This window comes from Nerophis lumbriciformis, linkage group LG10, assembly GCF_033978685.3.
Source record: "Nerophis lumbriciformis linkage group LG10, RoL_Nlum_v2.1, whole genome shotgun sequence".
Classification (NCBI taxonomy): Eukaryota; Metazoa; Chordata; class Actinopteri; order Syngnathiformes; family Syngnathidae; genus Nerophis; species Nerophis lumbriciformis.
In genome coordinates this window covers 7,603,825-7,625,786 of record NC_084557.2, presented here as the reverse complement: position 1 = coordinate 7,625,786, position 21,962 = coordinate 7,603,825, and the positions used below count along the sequence as shown (strand labels likewise).

The window sequence follows — 21,962 nt, the reverse complement described above, 5'->3', positions numbered from 1 at the left end:
CCTTTTTGGAACGGATAACTATTCCCGGATAGGCTTTTGAATATTCTTCACGGAATGACTGCAGTTTTCTTTTCGGTTTAAGACTCGTTTGCGATTTTTCTCCGGCTGATTCCATGATCGTTCGCTCGTTTGGAAACAATGGGCAACAGGTGCCTCGTGCTTGGCAGCGGTGCTATAAATAGCCTCGCGCATGGCATTCGGAATGGCTCGATAGGAAGTTACGGGAAGCAGTGTCGATTGTGATTGTTGTTACGCGATTTCGTGAATAAAACTTAAAAAAAAAAAAAACTTTTTTAATTAATGAAAAACCGTATTTTTTATCACTGCAACCGTAACCCGGAATAGGTTGATGAAAACCGTACTAATTACGGGAAAACCGGAGTAGTTGGCAGGTATGCATATCTATAGATACATATCTTCTTTTATCTTTTTTGTTATTATTATATTACTACATTATTGTGTATGCACCTTAGGGGATCTGCTCCAATTTTGTTGTTCTTTGAACCTGTTCACTGTAATAATGACAAATAAAACTCTATTCTATTCTAAATGGCGGAATGACGCAAAGCTCTTTGTGTAAACCTCAACTATAAATGAGATATCTGATGATGTAACTAAGGCAAAATACGTTACTATTAGGGGTGTAACGGTACGTGTATTTGTATTGAACCGTTTCGGTACGGGGGTTCCGGTTCAGTTCGGAGGTGTACCGAACGAATTTCCACACGGACATATTAAGTAGCGTACCGCACGTTGTGTAAACAATGCACATCGAGGCACAACACACGGCATGCTAGCAGCTAACGGGCTACGATAGACTGACCATACGTCCTCTTTTCACCGGACATGTCCTCTTTTGCGGAGCTGTCAGGCCGGAGTTTCTTAAATGCCTCAAATGTCCGGCATTTTGAGTTAGGGTTGCGTGTATTTTCAATGTACGTTCAGGGTTAAGAAGGGGTTAAAAACAAAACAAACAGCAGCATTGGTGAGGGAGGGGCAGAGACAGAGAGAGAGAGAGAGCTATGATAAACGCGCATGAGTCGCCAGGCTCTGCTTTTTATCCATAGATTTATCTGATTTAATTTTTGATTATCTATAGCAGGGGTGTCAAAAGTGTGCCCCGGAGGCCATTTGCGGCCCACAGCTAATGTTTTAAAGGCCCACGGCACATTCTAAAAATACTATTAAAATAAACAAAAACATAACAAAAGTGAAATAAAAAAAGCTTAAAGGTTAAATGTAATTTAGAAAAAGTTGCAATGTTGACTAATAAAACAAAGCTGTTTTTTTTTCTTTCAAACTGTCATTGCTCAAAACATAATATTGAATCAAAATCAATGTTATTATCAATTATTGACCTATCCAAGGTTCTGATTACTTCACATCAAATATTCCACTCACAAAAATATTTTTGGTGGAAGATTTTGCAAATTTGGTAAATAAATAACCCCAAAATGTATATTTTGTTGTTTTCTTACTGTACCGAAAATGAACCGAACGGTGACCTCTAAACCGAGGTATGTACCGGACCGAAATTTTTGTGTACCGTTACACCCCTACTTACTATAGTATCAAATTCCAATCTGCCGGTTTGGCGAAAGTTTTGAAGAAAGCAAGTTTGTTTTATGAATATCTCCATCATGCCTCCATGGTTTGATTTCTAATTATCAGGCCTTATTGGTAACCTAAATGCACAAAAACAGGGCAAGAAAGTTGGTTTTGCTTAATAGGACCTATTTAAACTCTGCATATGTTCATGTTTTATAAGTTCTAAAGCAGTGGTTCTCAACCTTTTTTCAGTGCTGTACCCCCTGTGAATTTTTTTTTAATTCAAGTACCCCCAAAGCATTTTTGGTTGAAAAAAAGAGATAAAGAAGCACTATGTCATCAGTTTCTGATTTATTAAATTGTATAACAGTGCAAAATATTGCTCATTTGTAGTGGTCTTTCTTGAACTATTTAGAAAAAAAGATATAAAAATAACTAAAAACTTGTTGAAAAATAAAAACAAGTGATTCAATTATAAATAAAGATTTCTACACATAGAAGTAATCATCAACTTAAAGTGCCCTCTTTGGGGATTGCAATAGAGATCCATCTGGATTCATGAACTTAATTCTAAACATTTCTTCACAAAAAAAAGAAATCTAACATCAATATTTATGGAACATCAAAAATCTAGCTGTCAACACTGAATATTGCATTGTTGCATTTCTTTTCACAGTTCTTTTTGACAGACATTTTAGTGGGAAACCTGTGCTTGTGCTTCACTGAGTTTATGAACTTACATTCATATTTTGTTGAAGTATTATTCAATAAATATATTTATAAAGGATTTTTGAATTGTTGCTATTTTTAGAATATTTAAAAAACATCTCACGTACCCCTTGGCATACCTTCAAGTACCCCCAGGGGTACGCGTACCCCCATTTGAGAAGCACTGTTCTAAAGTATTGTAAAATGATCAGCATTCAGTGTCTTGTCAATAATGTAAATGACACTTCACACATTGTCTTTTAGCAGAGATTCGGCCTGAGTGGGACAAAATCAGCTACTTTTAACATCAATTGCTTGCATTTTTACCATTCTAATCATATTATTTTGTGACTTTCATGATCTGCAACTTTTAATCGAAAAAAAACCCTGATGTAGACATCGTTGTGTTAGGCTTGGATGATATACCGATTTTTTCGATAAATTAGAGTTTTTTTGTTGCAGACAATTTAAAAAAATGTTTTTCTTCTCTTCCTCCAGCATACTTTTAGCCCCCGTTAGCTTCCATAGGCCTCGCCTGGCTACTTACTTACTGAGCAGAGATTCAGAAGCCTGGTTAATAAGAGCGAAATGTTTGTTCCAAAGAAAATAAAAGTGTTGTCAGTGCTTTAGATTTGTGGCAACAGGCATGGAACAATTGACTACACGCTGCAAAGTTTGTTAAAAAAAAGGCAGCAGCACAACAAACGTATTCCAGCATCTGAAACAGCATCAAGCTAAGTGGGAGGAAATGCAACTCTCATCGAGGCGAACTAAACCGCAACAACAAACAAACTCTACTTTAGAAGCAGCTTATTGTGGCTGAATAATTGACACACAAGGCTAGGTACCATGTATCATGAGAAAAAAGAAGAATGCATAGAGCTCATACGCATGTGTGCTGCTGCAAAACTCTTTTGGAATTATAAGGCATGATGTAATCATCAATACAGGGATATTTGTGCAATAAAATGTGTACATTGTCTTTAACATCAGTACACACTAACAAGAAGCTCATGATACTTTATGGAAAGGCCTGTGTTTATCCACTTACTAAAACTATAGTCACCTCGATATTTTACTTGTTTACTTATTTGCATGCAATGTGCAATGCTACATTTTTATTTACAGAAGTAGTTTTTTCAAGCAGAAGTATTGCCTTCCGGAGGAAGCTCTTAAGTTCTTAGAAGAAAAAAAAATACCTAAAAAGTACAATTTATATCAGTTCTAAAAAGAACAACATCATGCTAATTTGAATGTTGCCAAGAGTAATATGCAGTGTCATTTCAAACAACTATTTGTGATCAAATAAACGCAAAACTTGTTTTGAAATATACATGTCATTTGTATTCCTTGGTTTCTTTAAAAAATAGGGCAAAATTGGAAAAAGAAAATCGTACTTCGAATTTTTGTGAACAAAATCGGACATTTTATTTTGAGGCCATACTTTATGTATTTATAAAGTAAAATGTAGTTCACTCCGACGAAGTGGCTTAGTGGCTCTGATGTCAAATAAAACTTGATAAAAACGGTCAACGTTAAATGAGACATCGGGAATGCTCATGAGACTCCAGCTCAATAAGCATCTTGAGTACTTTAAAGGGGAACATTATCACAATTTCAAAAGGGTTAAAACCATTAAAAATCAGTTCCCATTGGCTTATTTTATTTTTCGAAGTTTTTTTCAAAATTTTACCCATCACGCAATATCCCTAAAAAAAGCTTCAAAGTGCCTGATTTTAACCATCGTTATATACACCCGTCCATTTTCCTGTGACGTCACATAGTGAAGCCAACACAATCAAACATGGCGCATAGAACAGCAAGCTATAGCGACATTAGCTCGGATTCAGACTCGGATTTCAGCGGCTTAAGCGATTCAACAGATTACGCATGTATTGAAACGGATGGTTGTAGTGTGGAGGCAGGTAGCGAAAACGAAATTGAAGAAGAAACTGAAGCTATTGAGCCATATCGGTTTGAACCGTATGCAAGCGAAACCGACGAAAACGACACGACAGCCAGCGACACGAGAGAAAACGAGGACGAATTCGGCGATCGCCTTCTAACCAACGATTGGTATGTGTTTGTTTGGGATTAAAGGAAACTAACAACTATGAACTAGGTTTACAGCATATGAAATACATTTGGCAACAACATGCACTTTGAGAGTGCAGACAACCCAATTTTCATCAATTAATATATTCTGTAGACATACCCTCATCCGCCCTCTTTTCCTGAAAGCTGATCTGTCCAGTTTTGGAGTTGATGTCCAATGCAGGCCAGGGAAGCTAGGGTTGATATTCTTCTCTTGCTCATCTTCTGTGGCATAAGGGACGGTGTGAGCCAAGACATCCAGGGGGTTTAGCTCGCTCGTCTGCGGGAACAAACTGCCGCAATTGCTTGCCGTGCTACCGAGGTCCTTTGTCCCTGAATTGCTCACACACTCCGGCAGATTCAATGGGGGTCTGGCGGCAGATTTCTTTGACTTTATCGTTGGAAATGCATTTGCTTTGAGTGTCGCAGGATATCCACACATTCTTGCCATCTCTGTCGTAGCATAGTTTTCGTCGGTAAAGTGTGCGGAACAAACGTCCAATTTCTTGCCACTTTCGCATCTTTGGGCCACTGGTGCAACTTGAATCCGTCCCTGTTCGTGTTGTTACACCCTCCGACAACACACCGACGAGGCATGATGTCTCCAAGGTACGGAAAACAGTCGAAAAACGGAAAATAACAGAGCTGATTTGACTCTGTGTTTGAGAAAATGGCGGATTGCTTCCCGATGTGACGTCACACGCTCCGAGAGCGAATAATAGAAAGGCGTTTAATTCGCCAAAATTCACCCATTTAGAGTTCGGAAATCAGTTAAAAAAAAAAAGGTATTTTTTCTGCAACATCAAGGTATATATTGACGCTTACATAGGTCTGGTGATAATGTTCCCCTTTAAGGAACTTCTGGGGTTTTTTTCATGAGAAGTGATGCCAAGAAGCGATAGCAAAAACATGCGATTATAACCATAGAACAGGAAACAACTTTATTGCCATTGGTTAGGACTACATAGTTATGCCATTTTCCCATCCTTTTTAATTACCTAGCCAGTCATTTCATGTTTTGTCAACTGTAACAATTTGCAACTTGCCACCTAATCAGATCACTGACTACCTTGGAAAGCTTAGCATCTTGTATTTAAAGGGCTAAGCTTCTATAAACCACAAGGGTCCCTTCACTAATGCCGATCATCTGTATGTTTGCTGTACAGAACTTCCTTTGATGCAATAATCACATACTGTACTGCTATTTGCGCACCAAGACAGAAAAATGCTGGGTATTTTGGTACTCAACATAACATATTTGCAGCTTATACAGTATATGCAACTAATCCGCACATAGCATACAACCTGGAAGGTCCAAGTGGTACAAGAATATTAGAAGTTTAAGATGTGGATCAATAGTGTGTTGATTGTAATACTGCAAACATAACATGGTCAATGTAAAAATACCAGTTTTATAGTATTACTGCACCTATATTGAACAATGCAAAGTGCGTTATCTATGTATATAAAGATGTAGTTTGACTAATGTTTAAGATGATACTGCAGTCCTGTTTCTTTAGAATCTATTAGCTTGCGACTCGAGCGCTGCCTAAATCTTGGGGCTCATTATGTACAAACTTCCAATAAATAGCTCAGAGGTTTAGAAGGGCAGCGATTGATAAGTAATCCAAGCACACAATGGCAATTAACTGCAGCAGAGGTACGACCAATTGTACAGCCTGTCAAACAACATTTGAATACAAAACATACCAGTTACCTACTGTAGCACGGGCAAGGGAGTTGTCATGCAATTCTAATAATAATCATTTTTATGATAATGAGCAATTTAAAACAAATCATGGACTGGTTTTATACCTGTTACCTATCCACTTCGTGCCTCGTGGCACATAAGGCCCTCACAGAGCTTCTCCACTTCTTAAAAGTTAAAGTACCAATGATTGTCACACACACACTAGGTGTGGCGAAGTTATTCTCTGCATTTGACCCATCACCCTTGGTCACCCCCCGGGAGGTGAGGGGAGCAGTGGTCCGCAGCTGTGGCCGCGCCCGGGAATACTTTTTGGTGATTTAACCCCAAATTCCAACCCTTGATGCTGAGTGCCAAGCAGGGTCCCATTTTTATAGTCTTTGGTATGACTCGGCCGGGGTTTAAACTCACAACCTACCGATTTCAGGGCGGACACTCTAACCACTAGGGCACGGAGTACGATCGGCTGCTGCAGTCCTCGCCTCCGACCATGAGTTCCATCCTCCCGCTTTCCTTTCTTTCTCAACGGTATGCCTCTAGGTGGTCTTCCCTTTCTTCTTTTCCCCTCTGGTGCCCAGGTCATGGCTATGCTGCAACTGTTGTTGTGGTCCTGCCGTAGTATGTGTCCAATCATCTTCCATCTTCGTAGCTTTACATCCTCACTGAGTGGCTTTCTAGCAGTTCTTTAGTACAGATGTGATCTTGCCAGCACATTCTGAGTATTCTTCGTAGGCATTTGTTATGGAATACGTCAACCGTACAGGTTTCAGACCCGTACAGCAATACTGGTACTACTAGTGTCTTGTACAGTTTTAGTTTTGTTCTTATTGTGATGCTGTTGGAGCTACAGGTCTTTCCAAGTCTGATGAATGCGCCTCTCGCTTTTGATAGTCTATCCTTCAGGTCCTTCATGCCGTCTAAAGTAAAGTAAAAGTTTAAAGTACCAATGATTGTCACACACACACTAGGTGTGGCGAAATTATTCTCTGCATTTGACCCATCACCCTTGATCACCCCCTGGGAGGTGAGGGGAGCAGTGGGCAGCAGCGGTGGCTGCGCCCGGGAATCATTTTGGTGATTTAACCCCCAATTCCAACCCTCTCTCTCTCCCTCTTTACAAACTGTGGCTCCCAAGTAGGTGAACTGGTCTACCTCTTCGAAATCTTTTCCATTGATTTGGATTTTTTCCTGGTTTCTTGCATTGATCCTCATTGTTTTAGTCTTTTGTGTATTGACCCCGAGTCCTACTCGCCCGGCTTCTTCGTCCATCCATATTGTTTTACTCTGCATGTGCTGTTTTGTGGAGGACAGTAATGCTACGTCACCTGCAAAGTCCAGGTCGTCGAGTTTTGATGTTAGCTTCCAGCGAATTCCATTCTCTCCCTCTTTAACTGTTCTTCGCATTATCCAATCCATCACGATCAAGTACAGGAATCCGGACATATTACATCCTTATGTGACACCGGTTTTATACAAGCAGCCTTAAAGGGATCACATACTTTTCTACATTAAAACACTTCCTTGTGGTCTACTTAACATGTAATGGTGGTGCTTTGGTCAAAATGTTGCATCGATTATGGTTTACAGACTATATTCAAGCAACTTTCTGACTGTCTTTTCAGGATTTGCCATTTTGTAGGCCGTCTTATTTACGTGCATCCACTTTGACTGCTTATTCTCGTCAGCCATGTTGTAGTTTTTAGCACTTCCATATCGAGTCTACTGACGGATACAGTACAAGTTCGAACTATACGCTACTCTGTATTTTTGGGACTTATCCAGATCCCAAATACACTAAAAACAGGCACCAATAGGTAAGAAAAGTTGGTTTTGCACAATAGCTACTTGTGTTTTATTTACAAGACATGACTCGTGTTTGATTACAAAGCAGATCTCCACTCAAACATCTCACCCTTGTTGTGCTATTTTGAGGTCATTTGTCATTAAAGAGACACATGGTCTGTATTGAAGAGTTTACGCACATATAGTTTGACTCTTCAATGAGCAGCTCAAAATCAGGTGGTTCAATACCAGTTGAAGAGACCCCTGATATAGAGAATCAAACCAATCAAAAACAGAATGTGTATGTTTTGTCAAGTGTGAAATTAATACCTCTTTGACAGTGATCGCTCATTATATACAGTACAGGACAAACGTTTGGACACACCTTCTCGTTTCAATGTGTTTTCATGACTATTTACATTGTAGATTGTCACTGAAGGCATCAAAACTATCACACCTGTGAAGTGAAAACTATTTCTGGTGACTACCTTTTGAAGCTCATCGAGAGATTGCAAAGAGTGTGCAAAGCAGTAATCAGGGCAAAGGGTGGTTATTTTGAAGAAACTAGAATACAGGGGTTAGTGCATGCGCCTCACAATACAAAGGTCCTGAGTAGTCCTGAGTTCAATCCCGGGGTCGGGATCTTTCTGTGTGGAGTTTGCATGTTCTCCCCGTGACTGCGTGGGTTCCCTCCGGGTACTCCGGCTTCCTCCCACCTCCAAAAACATGCACCTGGGGATAGGTTGATTGGCAACACTAAATTGGCCCTAGTGTGTGAATGTGAGTGTGAATGTTGTCTGTCTGTCTATCTGTGTTGGCCCTATGATGAGGTGGCGACTTGTCCGGGGTGTACTCTGCCTTCTGCCCGAATACAGCTGAGATAGGCTCCAGCACCCCCCGCGACCCCAAAAGGGACAAGCGGTAGAACATGAATGGATAGATGGATAGAATATAAAACATTTTTCAGTTACTTCACCTTTTTTTGTTAAGTACATAACTCCACATGTGTACTTTCATAGTTGTGATGCCTTCAGTGACAATCTACAATGTAAATACGGTAGTCATGAAAATAAAGAAAATGCATTGAATGAGAAGGTGTCCAAACTTTTGGCCTGTACTGTGTGTGTATATATATTAGAGCTGCAACTAACGATTAATTTGATAATCGATTAATCTGTCGATTATTACTTCGATTAATCGATTAATAATCGGATAAAAGAGACAAACTACATTTCTATCCTTTCCAGTATTTTATTGGAAAAAAAACAGCATACTGGCACCATACTTATTTTGATTATTGTTTCTCAGCTGTTTGTACATGTTGCAGTTTATAAATAAAGGTTTATAAAAAAAATAAAAAAAATGCCTCTGCGCATAGCATAGATCCAACGAATCAATAACTAAATTAATCGCCAACTATTTTTATAATCGATTTTAATCGATTTAATTGATTAGTTGCTGCAGCCCTAATACATATATACATATATACATTATATATATATATATATATATATATATATATATATATATATATATATATATATATATATATATATATATATATATATATATATATATATATATATATAAAATATACTTCTTGTATTAGATCTAGATATTGTCTTAAGTGCAATTGAAGAAACTAGAATAATAGAACTAGAATGTTCTAAATAAGCAAAATGTGTTCTAGACCAAAAATCACTTCATATTCTCTACTGCTCGCAAGTGTTACCATATCGGAGTTATTGTGTAGAAATATGGGGAAATAACTACAAAAGTACACTTCATTCATTAACGGTGTTACAAAAAAGATCAGTAAGAATAATTCATCATGTTGGATATAGAGAACATACAAACTAACGTTTTTTTTGTTATCAGTATCGGTTTTTTTTTGTTTGTTTTTTATTAAATCAACATAAAAAACACAAGATACACTTACAATTAGTGCACCAACCCAAAAAACCTCCCTCCCCCATTTACACTCATTCACACAAAAGGGTTGTTTCTTTCTGTTATTAATATTCTGGTTCCTACATTATATATCAATATATATCAATACAGTCTGCAAGGGATACAGTCCGTTAGCACACATGATTGTGCGTGCTGCTGGTCCACTAATAGTACTAACCTTTAACAGTTAATTTTACTCATTTTCATTAATTACTAGTTTCTATGTAACTGTTTTTATATTATTTTACTTTCTTTTTTATTCAATAATTTTTTTTAAATGTATTTATCTTATTTTATTTTATTTTTTTAAAAAGGACCTTATCTTCACCATACCTGGTTGTCCAAATTAGGCATAATAATGTGTTAATTCCACGACTGTATATATCAGTATCGGTAATTAAAGAGTTGGACAATATCGGAATATCGGCAAAAAGCCATTATCGGACATCCCTCGTTTGTATGCTTGTGAATCTGGGCTATCCATTAACTAGTTATTATGTCGAAGGGGGCAGAAAATATAAGATTTTCTTCATCCTGTTCCTTCTCAAGCATAGGTGTGCAAATATGTGTTTTGTTGTTAAAGTTTAATTGTCTATTGATCAAAAATGCACATCAATGACGGAGATAAATAAAAATGAAATGAAGTGCGGCTAATGTAATGGATCTACAACAGTGGTTCTTAACCTGGGTTCGATGGAACCCTAGGTGTTTGGTGAGTCGGCCTCAGGGGTTCGGCGGAGGTCAAGACACACCCGACTCATCGTGTAAATAAAAACTTCTCCCTATCAGCGTATTACGGATACGGCAACAGCAGAAGTCACACTGATTTGTGTAATTTGTTGTGAGTTTATGCACTGTGTTGGTTTTGTTGTTTGAACAAGGTGATGTTCATGCACGGTTCATTTTATGCACCAGTAATAAAACATGGCAACACTTTAGTATGGGGAACATATTCACCATAAATTAGTTGCTTATTAACATGCAAATTAGTAACATATTGGCTCTTAACTAGTCATTATTAAGTACTTATTAATGCTTTAAAAGGCATGGCCTTATTATAACCCTAACCCTAACCAAATAACTCTAAATTAAGTCTTTGTTACTTCGAATATGTTCCCCTAGTGCAGGGGTCTGCAACCCGCGGCTCCGGAGCCGCATGTGGCTCTTTGATCACTCTGATGCGGCTCAGCTGCATACTTGCCGGCCCCCTGATTTTCCCGGGAGACTTCCGGATTTCAGTGCCTCTCGCAGAAACCTCCCGGGATTAATATTCTCCGATTTTCACCCTTGCAATAATAATAAGGGCGTGCCGTGACGGTACAGCATTTAGCACCCTCTACAATCTGCATTGTCAGCTTTTGTTATATGCATTTTCTGCTAGCACACGTAAGTGACAGCAAGGCATACTTGGTCAACAGCCACACAGGTTACACTGACGGTGGCCATATAAAACAACTTTAACACTCTTACTAATAATGCGCCACACTTTGAACCAAAACCAAACAAGAATGACAAACACATTTCGGGAGAACATCTGCACCTTAACACAACATAAACACAACAGAACAAATACCCAGAATCCCATGCAGCCCTGACTCTTCCGGGCTCCATTATACACCCCTCCTACCACCAACCCCGCCCCCACCCCAACCCTGCTCCCTCACACATCAACCCCCCCTCTCTCTCTGTGTCGTTTAAGGTGGGCGGGGTTTGGTAGCGGGGGCGTATAATGTAGCCCGGATGAGTTAGGGCTGCATGGGATTCTGGGTATTTGTTTTGTTGTGTTTATGTTGTGTTATGGTGCAGATGTTCTCCCGAAATGTGTTTGTCATTCTTGTTTGGTGTGGGTTCACAGTGTGGCGCATTATTAGTAAAAGTGTTAAAGTTTTTTATACCGCCACCGTCAGTGTAACCTATGTGGTTGTTGACCAAGTACGCCTTGCTGTCACTTACGTGAGCAAGCAGAAGCCCCAAACAACGTATGGCTGGGCTGGCGCGGTGGATGTAGTGAGCGCTAAATGCTGTACCATCACGGCACTTTCGAGAGAATAGTTGCCCTGAAATTCGTAGTATCATACCTGCCAACTTTTGAAATCAGAAAAACCTAGTAGCCAGGGTCCAGGGGCCACAGGCCCCGGTAGGTCCAGGACAAAGTCCTGGTGGGGGGTTCGCCCCCCGACGTAAAATGATTATTAGCATTCAGACAGGTTAAAATGTTGCTAAAACCATCACTTTTCTATCAGTCACAGTGACTTTTCAAAACAAAAATATTACAGCAAAAATCATATGGCATTAGACTTGTGTTTTTTTGTCCCAACGTGGTCTTTTACATCGCTAATTCCTCCGTGTCCGATCGAAAAATCTTGTCTGCACAAGGTGCAATTCGCGTAGTTTTCACCCTTTTTGGAACGGATAATTATTCTCGGATAGGCTTTTGAATATTCTTCACGGAATGACTGCAGTTTTCTTTTCGGTTTAAGACTCGTTTGCGATTTTTCTCCGGCTGATTCCATGATCGTTCGCTCGTTTGGAAACAATGGCAACTGGTGCCTCGTGCTTGGCAGCGGTGCTATAAATAGCCTCGCGCATGGCATTCGGAATGGCTCGATAGGAAGTTACGGGAAGCAGTGTCGATTGTCATTGTTGTTACGCGATTTCGTGAATAAAACTTAAAAAAAAAAAAATTTTTTAATTAATGAAAAAACTTATTTTTTATCACTGCAACCGTAACCCGGAATAGGTTGATGAAAACCGTACTAATTACGGGAAAACCGGAGTAGTTGGCAGGTATGTAGTATGCCGGAAAAGTCGGCAGACTACGGCTTGTCAAGTATGACGCTGTCAAGCGTCACTCATATAAAACCCGCGGGCCGCACTAACATTAAAATTTTATATTAAGGTGTGGGCCGCGTGTCTGAGACCCTTGGTTTATACATAGCACAAAGCAAAAAAAAACCTTCGTAAACAGTGTTATTTCATGTTAAATTTCAAAAGATTTTTGTGGCTCCCATTGTTTACTTTAATTTGTGAAACTGGTCAAAATGGCTCTTTGACTGGTAAAGGTTGCCGACCCCTGCCCTAGTGTCCAAAAAACTCAAAATGAAGTCTTTGTTACTTAGAATATGTTCCCCTAGTGTCCATCCATCCATCCATTTTCTACCGCTTATCCCTTTTGGGGTTGCGGGGGGTGCTGGAGCCTATCTCAGCTACAATCGGGCGGAAGGCGGGGTACACCCTGGACAAGTCGCCACCTCATCGCAGGGCCAACACAGATAGACAGACAACATTCACACACTAGGGCCAATTTAGTGTTGCCAATCAACCTATCCCCAGGTGCATGTCTTTGGAGGTGGGAGGAAGCCGGAGTACCCGGAGGGAACCCACGCAGTCACGGGGAGAACATGCAAACTCCACACAGAAAGATACCGAGCCCGGGGTTGAACCCAGGACTACTCAGGACCAGAGGTGGGTAGTAACGCGCTACATTTACTCCGTTACATCTACTTGAGTAACTTTTGGGATAAATTGTACTTCTAAGAGTAGTTTTAATGCAACATACTTTTACTTTTACTTAAGTATATTTATAGAGAAGGAACGCTACTTTTCCTCCACTACTTTTATCTACATTCAGCTCGCTACTCGCTACTAATTTTTATCCATCTGTTAATGCACGCTTTGTTTGTTTTGGTCTGTCAGACAGACCTTCAAAGTGCCTGCCTTACTGGTGACGTTTCACTTCGTTCCACCAATCAGATGCAGTCACTGGTGACGTTGGACCAATCAAACAGAGCCAGGCGGTCACATGACCTGACTTAAACAAGTTGAAAAACTTATTGGGGTGTTACCATTTAGTGGTCAATTGTACGGAATATGTACTGTACTGTGCAATCTACTAATAAAAGTTTCAATTAATCAATCAAAAGTGTGAAGGAAAAAAGATACTTTTTTTATTTCAACCGTACATCCCGTCAAAAGCCTAAAGACATGAGGACGTTCCTGTCTTCACAATAAAAGTGCCGCTCCGTCGCGCCTGCGCTTTCAAAGTAAGAGTCTCCGAAAGCCAGCGCAAACAAGCTAGCAAGCTACGGAGTTTGCCGCCAATATATTTCTTGTAAAGTGTATAAAAACGAATATGGAAGCTGGACAAATAAGATGCCAAAAACCCACCACTTTCATGTGGTATTAGACAGAAAGGAGGAACTTTTCTTCTCCTCCATTTGAAAACGTGGACGTTATCATCACTACTGTCTGATTACAATCAATGCAAGTCATCAGAATCAGGTAATACACCAACTTATATTCTTGTCTTCATGAAAGAAAGGAATCTATATGTGTTAAACATGCATGTATATTCATTAAAACACCTTTAACATGTAAACAAAAACGGCAAAAATAAATAAATATAAATTATATACTCTATATATCAATGTATGTATATATATGTGTGTATATATATATATATATATATACGTGTGTGTATATGTTACTCATCAGTTACTCAGTACTTGAGTAGTTTTTTCACAACATACTTTTTACTTTTACTCAAGTAAATATTTGGGTGACTACTCCTTACTTTTACTTGAGTAATAAATCTCTAAAGTAACAGTACTCTTACTTGAGTACAATTTCTGGCTACTGTACCCACCTCTGCTAGTGTTACCAAAAACATATAACTTTGTCTTGAATTTGAAAGAAAACAACGTTTAATTTTTCACTAAAGAAGGTTTCGGTGAATGCGCATATGAAACTGGTGGGTTTCGGTACCTCCAACAAGGTTAAGAACCACTGCTCTACAACAACATACCTTCCAATGCGCTCAGATGGCGTGCCAGCCTTCTGACTATTGTCAACAGTCGTCCTTTCCTGTGAGCCGCTTCTTGTTTTGGTTAGACTCTCCTCAAGTGCCTCCTCGCCATTTTCCACCGTGGACGCCGTGCTGTGTTGCAGTTCGTCCAGTTCCTCCTCGTCCACTTCTCCGGACACCCCAGAAGACGACGGGCTCGACGTCTCTCTGTCCCGGAAACCCTCCTCGGTCCGCCTGGGTGTGCCCAAATCTGTGCGACTATTGTTCAAATTCATGTCACTTACACCCTTCAGAGCCGCTTCACTTTCTATCACAACGGAGGCCATGACTTCCACGTCTCTTACCGCCCTGTTTGAAGGCGAGAGGGACCGCGTTAGTTACGCAATAGCTATCAGTCACACCGCACAAATATGACACGACTGGTGCTTAGCGTGTTAGCTTTAGCACCTCGCTTTGTTGTCGCCGACAACGAGCTAATGAGCCGACACACTACATATCGTCTCAGAGTGGTGGACGACGCACCGGGTGAGGAAATAGTAACCCGGACCCATTAACGATATCGCAGAAATAGTACGGGAGTGTAAAAAAAAACAGTCCTTGCTTTTCTGAGGTAACACTGCGCACAATCGGCTCCTTTCCTTCCTTGCTTCCTCCAAGCGAGCAGTGCGCTCATAGACATGTTATAAGTAGACGCAGCATTGGCTGATGTGACGCGAGAAATTGGGCCGCCATATTGAAGTGGTGATGAGGGAGCCGGCGAGTAGCCTAAACCAGTGGTTCTCAACCTTTTTACAGTGATGTACCCCCTGTGAAAATTGGAAAATTGTTTTAATTCAAGTACCCCATACTTGCCAACCCTCCCGGATTTTCCGGGAGATTCCCGAAATTCAGCGCCTCTCCCGAAAACCTCCCGGGACAAATTTTCTCCCGAAAATCTCCCGAAATTCAGGCGGACTCAGGTCCATGAGGACCTGAGTCCGCTAACCCACAATATAAACAGCATACCTGCTAGAGATGCGCGGATAGGCAATTATTTCATCCGCAACCGCATCAGAAAGTCGTCAACCATCCGCCATCCACCCGATGTAACATTTGATCAGAACCGCACCCGCCCGCACCCGCCCGTTGTTATATATCTAATATAGACGATGCAAGGCATTAGTGAGGTTATAAAGCTTTTGCCTGTTAAAGAAAGGAGACTGATCCAATGCAGCACAGACATTCGCGTGCCACGCTGTCACGACCCAGACGCACACCAGTGCGCAATCATATGGGAGCCGCGCTGAGCACACCTCCAAGTGCGTCTCGCTGCCGGCGACGGCCGGGTATGGGCCCGACGCTCCAGCGCCATCCATTTTCAGGGCTAGTTGATTCGGCAGGTGGGTTGTTACACACTCCTTAGCGGGTTCCGACTTCAATGGCCACCGTCCTGCTGTCTATATCAACCAGGGTGAGCCCCACCCCTTTCATGAGCGCACTGCGCGCGGAGTGACCCCTGTTACGCGCCCCCGGCAACAGGGGTGGCGGGCAGGTAAGCTGCGCGGGCGGAGCGCGCGGAGTGACCCCTGTTACGAGCCCTCGGCCCCGGGGGTGGCGGGCAGGTAAGCTGCTTACCTGCTGCGCGTGACGCCGGCCGCGGCGAAGGCGGACTAGGCGGGGTGTCGGTGCGGTGGGTGCGGTGGTGACCCTGGACGTGCGTCGGGCCCTTCTCGCGGATCGCCTCAGCTACGGCTCCCGGTGGGGCCCTCTCGGGGGAAGGGGCCTCGGTCCCGGACCCCGGCGAGGCGTCCCTTCTCCGCTCCGTAAAAGTGTCCATCTCTTCTTTTTTTTTTCTTCTGTTGTGGCATATGCAGCAGGTGCCTGCTCGTTTTTCGTATGTGGGTAACAACATTTAACTATGTATATATATATTTCCGAATTGGTTTAACTGCCACCCGCCTGAATCTATTTAAAATCTTTTTTTTTTTTATTTCAACCGCCCGACCCGACCCGCGGATAAAATCTAATTTTTTTTAATTTCATCCGCCCGATCCGCGGGTAATCCGCGGGTAATCCGCGGACTCCGCGGTTGTGCCCGCAAACCGCGCATCTCTAATACCTGCCCAATCACGTAATAACTGTAGAATGATGGAGGGCAAGTTCTTGGTTTCTTATGTGGGTTTATTGTTAGGCAGTTTCATTAACGTCCTCCCAGCGCGGCAACAACACACAACAACAGCAGTCACTTTTTGTATACCGTAGAGCAGTTTGTCTGCCGTAAACAGCAATGTTGTGACACTCTTAAACAGGACAATACTGTCATCTAGTGCATTTGATTAAATCACTTTTGTGCGTGCCACACATCAATGCACCATCAGAGACCTGTTCAGCATGGTTCGAAAAATAGTGACAGAGAATAGAACAAGGATGGACAATTCAACCCTTAACTCAACAATGAGTAGATGAGTGTTATGTGTGTGCATATGTGTAAATAAATGAACACTGAAATTCAAGTATTTATTTTATATATATATATATATATATATATATATATATATATATATATATATATATATATATATATATATATATATATATATATATATATATATATATATATAATAAAATACATATATATATATATACGTATATATGTGAAATACTTGACTTGGTGAATTCTAGCTGTAAATATACTCCTCCCCTTTTAGCCACGCCCCCGTCCCACCCCGACCACGCCCACCCAACCCCCCTCCCCCCACCTCCCGAAATCGGAGGTCTCAAGGTTGGCAAGTATGAAGTACCCCCTAATCAGAGCAAAGCATTTTTGTTTGAAAAAAAGAGATAAAGAAGTAAAATACAGCACTATGTCATCAGTTTCTGATTTATTAAATTGTATAACAGTGCAAAATATTGCTCATTTGTAGTGGTCTTTCTTGAACTATTTGGAAAAAAAGATAGGATTTTATTTATATTTATAAAGGATTTTTGAATTGTTGCTATTTTTAGAATATTTAAAAAAAATCTCACGTACCCCTTGGCATACCTTCAAGTACCCCCAGGGGTACGCGTACCCCGTTTTGAGAACCACTGGCCTAAACTGACAAGTTGACAGGTAGAAAACAAAGATGGTGTTCAGCGTTTTCCTGCTCAAATGAGCGGACTGTTGAAAATAGGAATCTGGGGGATTACTTTTCACGAGTAAGATTGAACATTAACGTACTATTGGTTGTATTTTGCATACTTGCCAACCTTGAGACCTCCGATTTTGGGAGGTGGGGGGTGGGGGGCATGGTTACGAGGGGAGGAGTATATTTACAGCTACAATTGACCAGGTCAAGTATTTCATATATATATATATATATATATATATATATATATATATATATATATATATATATATATATATATATATATATATATATATATATATATTAGAGATGCGCGGATAGGCAATTATTTCATCCGCAACCGCATCACAAAAGTCGTCAACCATCCGCATCCACCCGAATTTAACATTTAATCAACACCGCACCCGCCCGCACCTGCCCGTTGTTATATATCTAATATAGACGATGCAAGGCATTAGTGAGGTTATAAAGCTTTTGCCTGTTAAAGAAAGGAGACTGATGCAGAGACATTCAATGCGTGCCACGCTGTCACGGCCCAGACGCACACCAGTGCTCAATCATCTGGGAGCCGCGCTGAGCGCACCTCCAAGCGCATGGAGGTGCGATGTCCCTCGCGCCCGCGGCGCCCGAGGCTTCAGCGCGCACCGCGGCGGCCATCCTACTCGTCGCGGCCTAGCCCTCGCGGCTCTCGCTGCCGGCGACGGCCGGGTATGGGCCCGACGCTCCAGCGCCATCCATTTTCAGGGCTAGTTGATTCGGCAGGTGGGTTGTTACACACTCCTTAGCGGGTTCCGACTTCCATGGCCACCGTCCTGTTGTCTATATCAACCAACACCTTTTCTGGGGTCTGATGAGCGTCGGCATCGGGCACCTTAACCCGGCGTTCGGTTCATCCCGCAGCGCCAGTTCTGCTTACCAAAAGTGACCCACTCGGCTCACCAGGGTGAGCCCCACCCCTTTCGTGAGCGCACTGCGCGCGGAGTGACCCCTGTTACGTGCCCCCGGCAACGGGGGTGGCGGGCAGGTAAGCTGCGCGGGCGGAGCGCGCGGAGTGACCCCTGTTACGAGCCCCCGGCCACGGGGGTGGCGGGCAGGTAAGCTGCTTACCTGCTGCGCGTGACGCCGGCCGCGGCGAAGGCGGACGAGACGGGGTGTCGTGCAGTGGGCGCGGTGGTGACCCTAGACGTGCGTCGGGCCCTTCTCGCGGATCACCTCAGCTACGGCTCCCGGTGGGGCCCTCTCGGGGGAAGGGGCCTCGGTCCTGGACCCCGGCGAGGCGTCCCTTCTCCGCTCCGTAAAAGTGTCCATCTCTTTTTTTTTTCTTCTTCTGTTGTGGCATATGCTGCAGGTGCCTGCTCGTTTTTCGTATGTGGGTAACAACATTTAACTATGTATATATATTTCCGAATTGGTTTAACTGCCACCCGCCTGAATCTATTTAAAATCTAATTTTTTTTTATTTCAACCGCCCGACCCGACCCGCGGATAAAATCTATTTTTTTTTTTATTTCAACCGCCCGATCCGCGGATAATCCGCGGACTCCGCGGTTGTGTCTGCAAACCGCGCATCTCTAATATATATACATCCTCAAAATATGCAAACAAAACTGTGTTTAGATAATTGATACTTCAAACTTGCATAAATAAATCTTAAGGAATATAACCTAACTTGACTTCTGAGAGCTTCAGAATGTAATGAATAAAATGCTAAAGTTGTTGATAAAAAAAGCAATTGTTTTAATAATTAAATATGGTCATTTTAAATGAACTATTATGATATTTTAAAATTAATTATTTTAAATATGTTTATTTTAATGTATAATTCTATGGCTGTATGTAATAAGGAGTCAGAAAAAATACAAATAAGAATACAATTAATTTGGATGTTTTTAGCAAAATTTAGTAACATTTTTTTTTTTTTTTTTAAATTAATAAATATATTTATTTTTAGGTAAGATAAACATAATAATACAATTTATCTCTCGTCTGGATGATTTAGTTCTTGTCTCCCTGTTGTCCTCCCGTCTCTTTCCCAAGGATGGCTCCATGAGCTGGGCAAACGCCTGGAGATCCCCTACGTCAACAACACGGTCAGCGGCCCGTCGGTGCGCAGCTCGTACATCGCCGCTCTCTACTTCACCCTCAGCAGCCTGACCAGCGTCTGCTTTGGCAACGTGTGCGCCAACACGGACGACGAGAAGATCTTCTCCATCTGCACCATGCTCATCGGCGGTATGCCGGGTGCCTCGTATGGAATAACGTGATTGGGCAGGCACGCTGTTTATATCGTGGGAAAGCGAACGTGAAAAAAGGCTGTCCTCACTCAGGTCCGCATGGAGCTGGAGGGGGCGTGGCCTCCAGCTCCGGCTGAAAATCGGGAGATTTTCGGGAGAATATTTGTCCAGCACTATGTCATCAGTTTCTGAATTATTAAATTGTATAACAGTGCAAAACATTGTTCATTTGTAGTGGTCTTTCTTGAACTATTTGGAAAAAAATATATAAAATAACTAAAAACTTGTTGAAAAATAAACAAGTGATTCAATTATAAATACAGATTTCTACACAGAAGTAATCCTCAACTTAAAGTGCCCTCTTTGGGTATTGTAATAGAGATCCATCTGGATTCATGAACTTAATTCTAAACATTTCTTCACAAAAAAAGAAATCTTTAACATCAATATTTATGGAACATGTCCACAAATAATCTAGCTGTCAACACTGAATATTGCATTGTTGCATTTCTTTTCACAGTTCTTTTTGACAGACATTTTAGTGAGGTTCAAACCATCATGGCATGGGGGAAACTCTGGGTTTATGGTAATGAATGGAATAGCCAACTTGATTTGATGTTAAGTTAATGAATATTTTGTTGAAGTATTATTCAATAAATATATTTATAAAGGATCTTTGAATTGTTGCTATTTTTAGAAAATTTAAAAAAAAATCTCACGTACCCCTTGGCATACCTTCAAGTACCCCCAGGGGTACGCGTACCCCAATTTGAGAACCACTGACTTATAGCATATAAGAATATTATATTATTGTTAAACAAACTATGAATAATAAAATATGTGTCCTTTATCATAGCTACACGTATGACAAAAAAAACCGCGTGAAAATCAGTGGTATTCAGTGAGGTAAAATGAATTAAATGCGCTGACAGTTCATTGACACTGCCAAATGAATTGCACTGACTGGAGCGGATCACCACTCCAAGATGGCGGCCCCGCGTCTCGTCAGCGCCAGTAGGCAGTAGCGCTCGATGCTGCGTACCCTTAGAATATGTCTTTGAGTGGGCTCCGCTGTAGCGGAAGTGACGTCACCAAACCGCGGTAATATAAATTGCTTCGGCTGACTGTTTATAAAATGGTTTGTTTGGTCGACCGCCTGTCCGTCGATGCTATTGTCTTTTGGTGTTCCGCGTCAGTTATTAAAACGCCAAGTGAAATCATGTTTAACGGAGCACAGCCCCCCTCCGACTTCTTTATGTTGCTAAAACGTTAAAATGTCGCCGCCGTACATTGTAACAAGCCGCCTGCTGTGGAAGCCATATTTGCTAAGCTAACGTTGCTAACTTGAAGTTAGCTAGAGTGTTTGCCTCTTTGGCGAACCGTAGATAAACGAAGTAAAACGATTATCTTTTTTCAACTACAAACGCTAAATTGCCAGTTTCCCAAAGTCTGCCATTTATACCAACAACGCTGACTAAAAGCTACCGTGTGCTAACAGACAGTTAGCCGTAGCCATCTATCTCCACGTCCACTGGCCACAGGTTGGTATTGAACGCTGTCAATCATTGTCACTTCATACACACACATTCCAATATATATTTTCTGTTAAATAAAACACGGACACCAGCAATCTCCAGTAAAATCTACTCCCAATTGAATGTATTGGCCCCATACACTTGTAACCTATTTTTATGGACTTGCCTCTTTGTGACGTTAAGTTCCAGTTATAGGCTGTTATACAGTATATGCCTTGAGCTCTTATTTTGAAGGCGCCAAGAGCGGAAGTGGTGACACGTTTTGATTGATTGATTGAAATTTTTATTAGTAGATTGCACAGTACAGTACATATTCCGCACAATTGACCACTAAATTGTAACACCCGAATAAGTTTTTCAACTTGATTACAGAAGAAATTACCAATGCCATAGATAATAAAAAATGTGCGGCAGCGGTTTTTATGGATCTAACTAAAGCATTTGACACAATTAATCACAATATTTTAATCAAAAAACTAGAACGATATGGCA

At 41.3% G+C, this 21,962-nt stretch overlaps 1 protein-coding gene across 4 annotated transcripts in view; it reads right to left on the bottom strand.

The window, feature by feature from the left end:
• bnip2 (BCL2 interacting protein 2) overlaps nt 1–15,293 on the bottom strand; it is a 46,182-nt gene extending 30,889 nt beyond the window's left edge. For 3 of the 4 annotated variants that reach the window (XM_061970371.2, XM_061970369.2, XM_061970370.2), the window contains exon 1: nt 14,595–15,292. In XM_061970371.2, coding sequence (XP_061826355.1) covers nt 14,595–14,920 — 326 coding nt within the window. In that variant the 5' untranslated portion in view covers nt 14,921–15,292. Of the gene's footprint in view, nt 1–14,594 lie in introns of all 4 variants that reach the window. The other variant, XM_061970368.2, reaches the window with a different exon arrangement.
• Nucleotides 15,294–21,962: the final 6,669 nt, after the last annotated feature.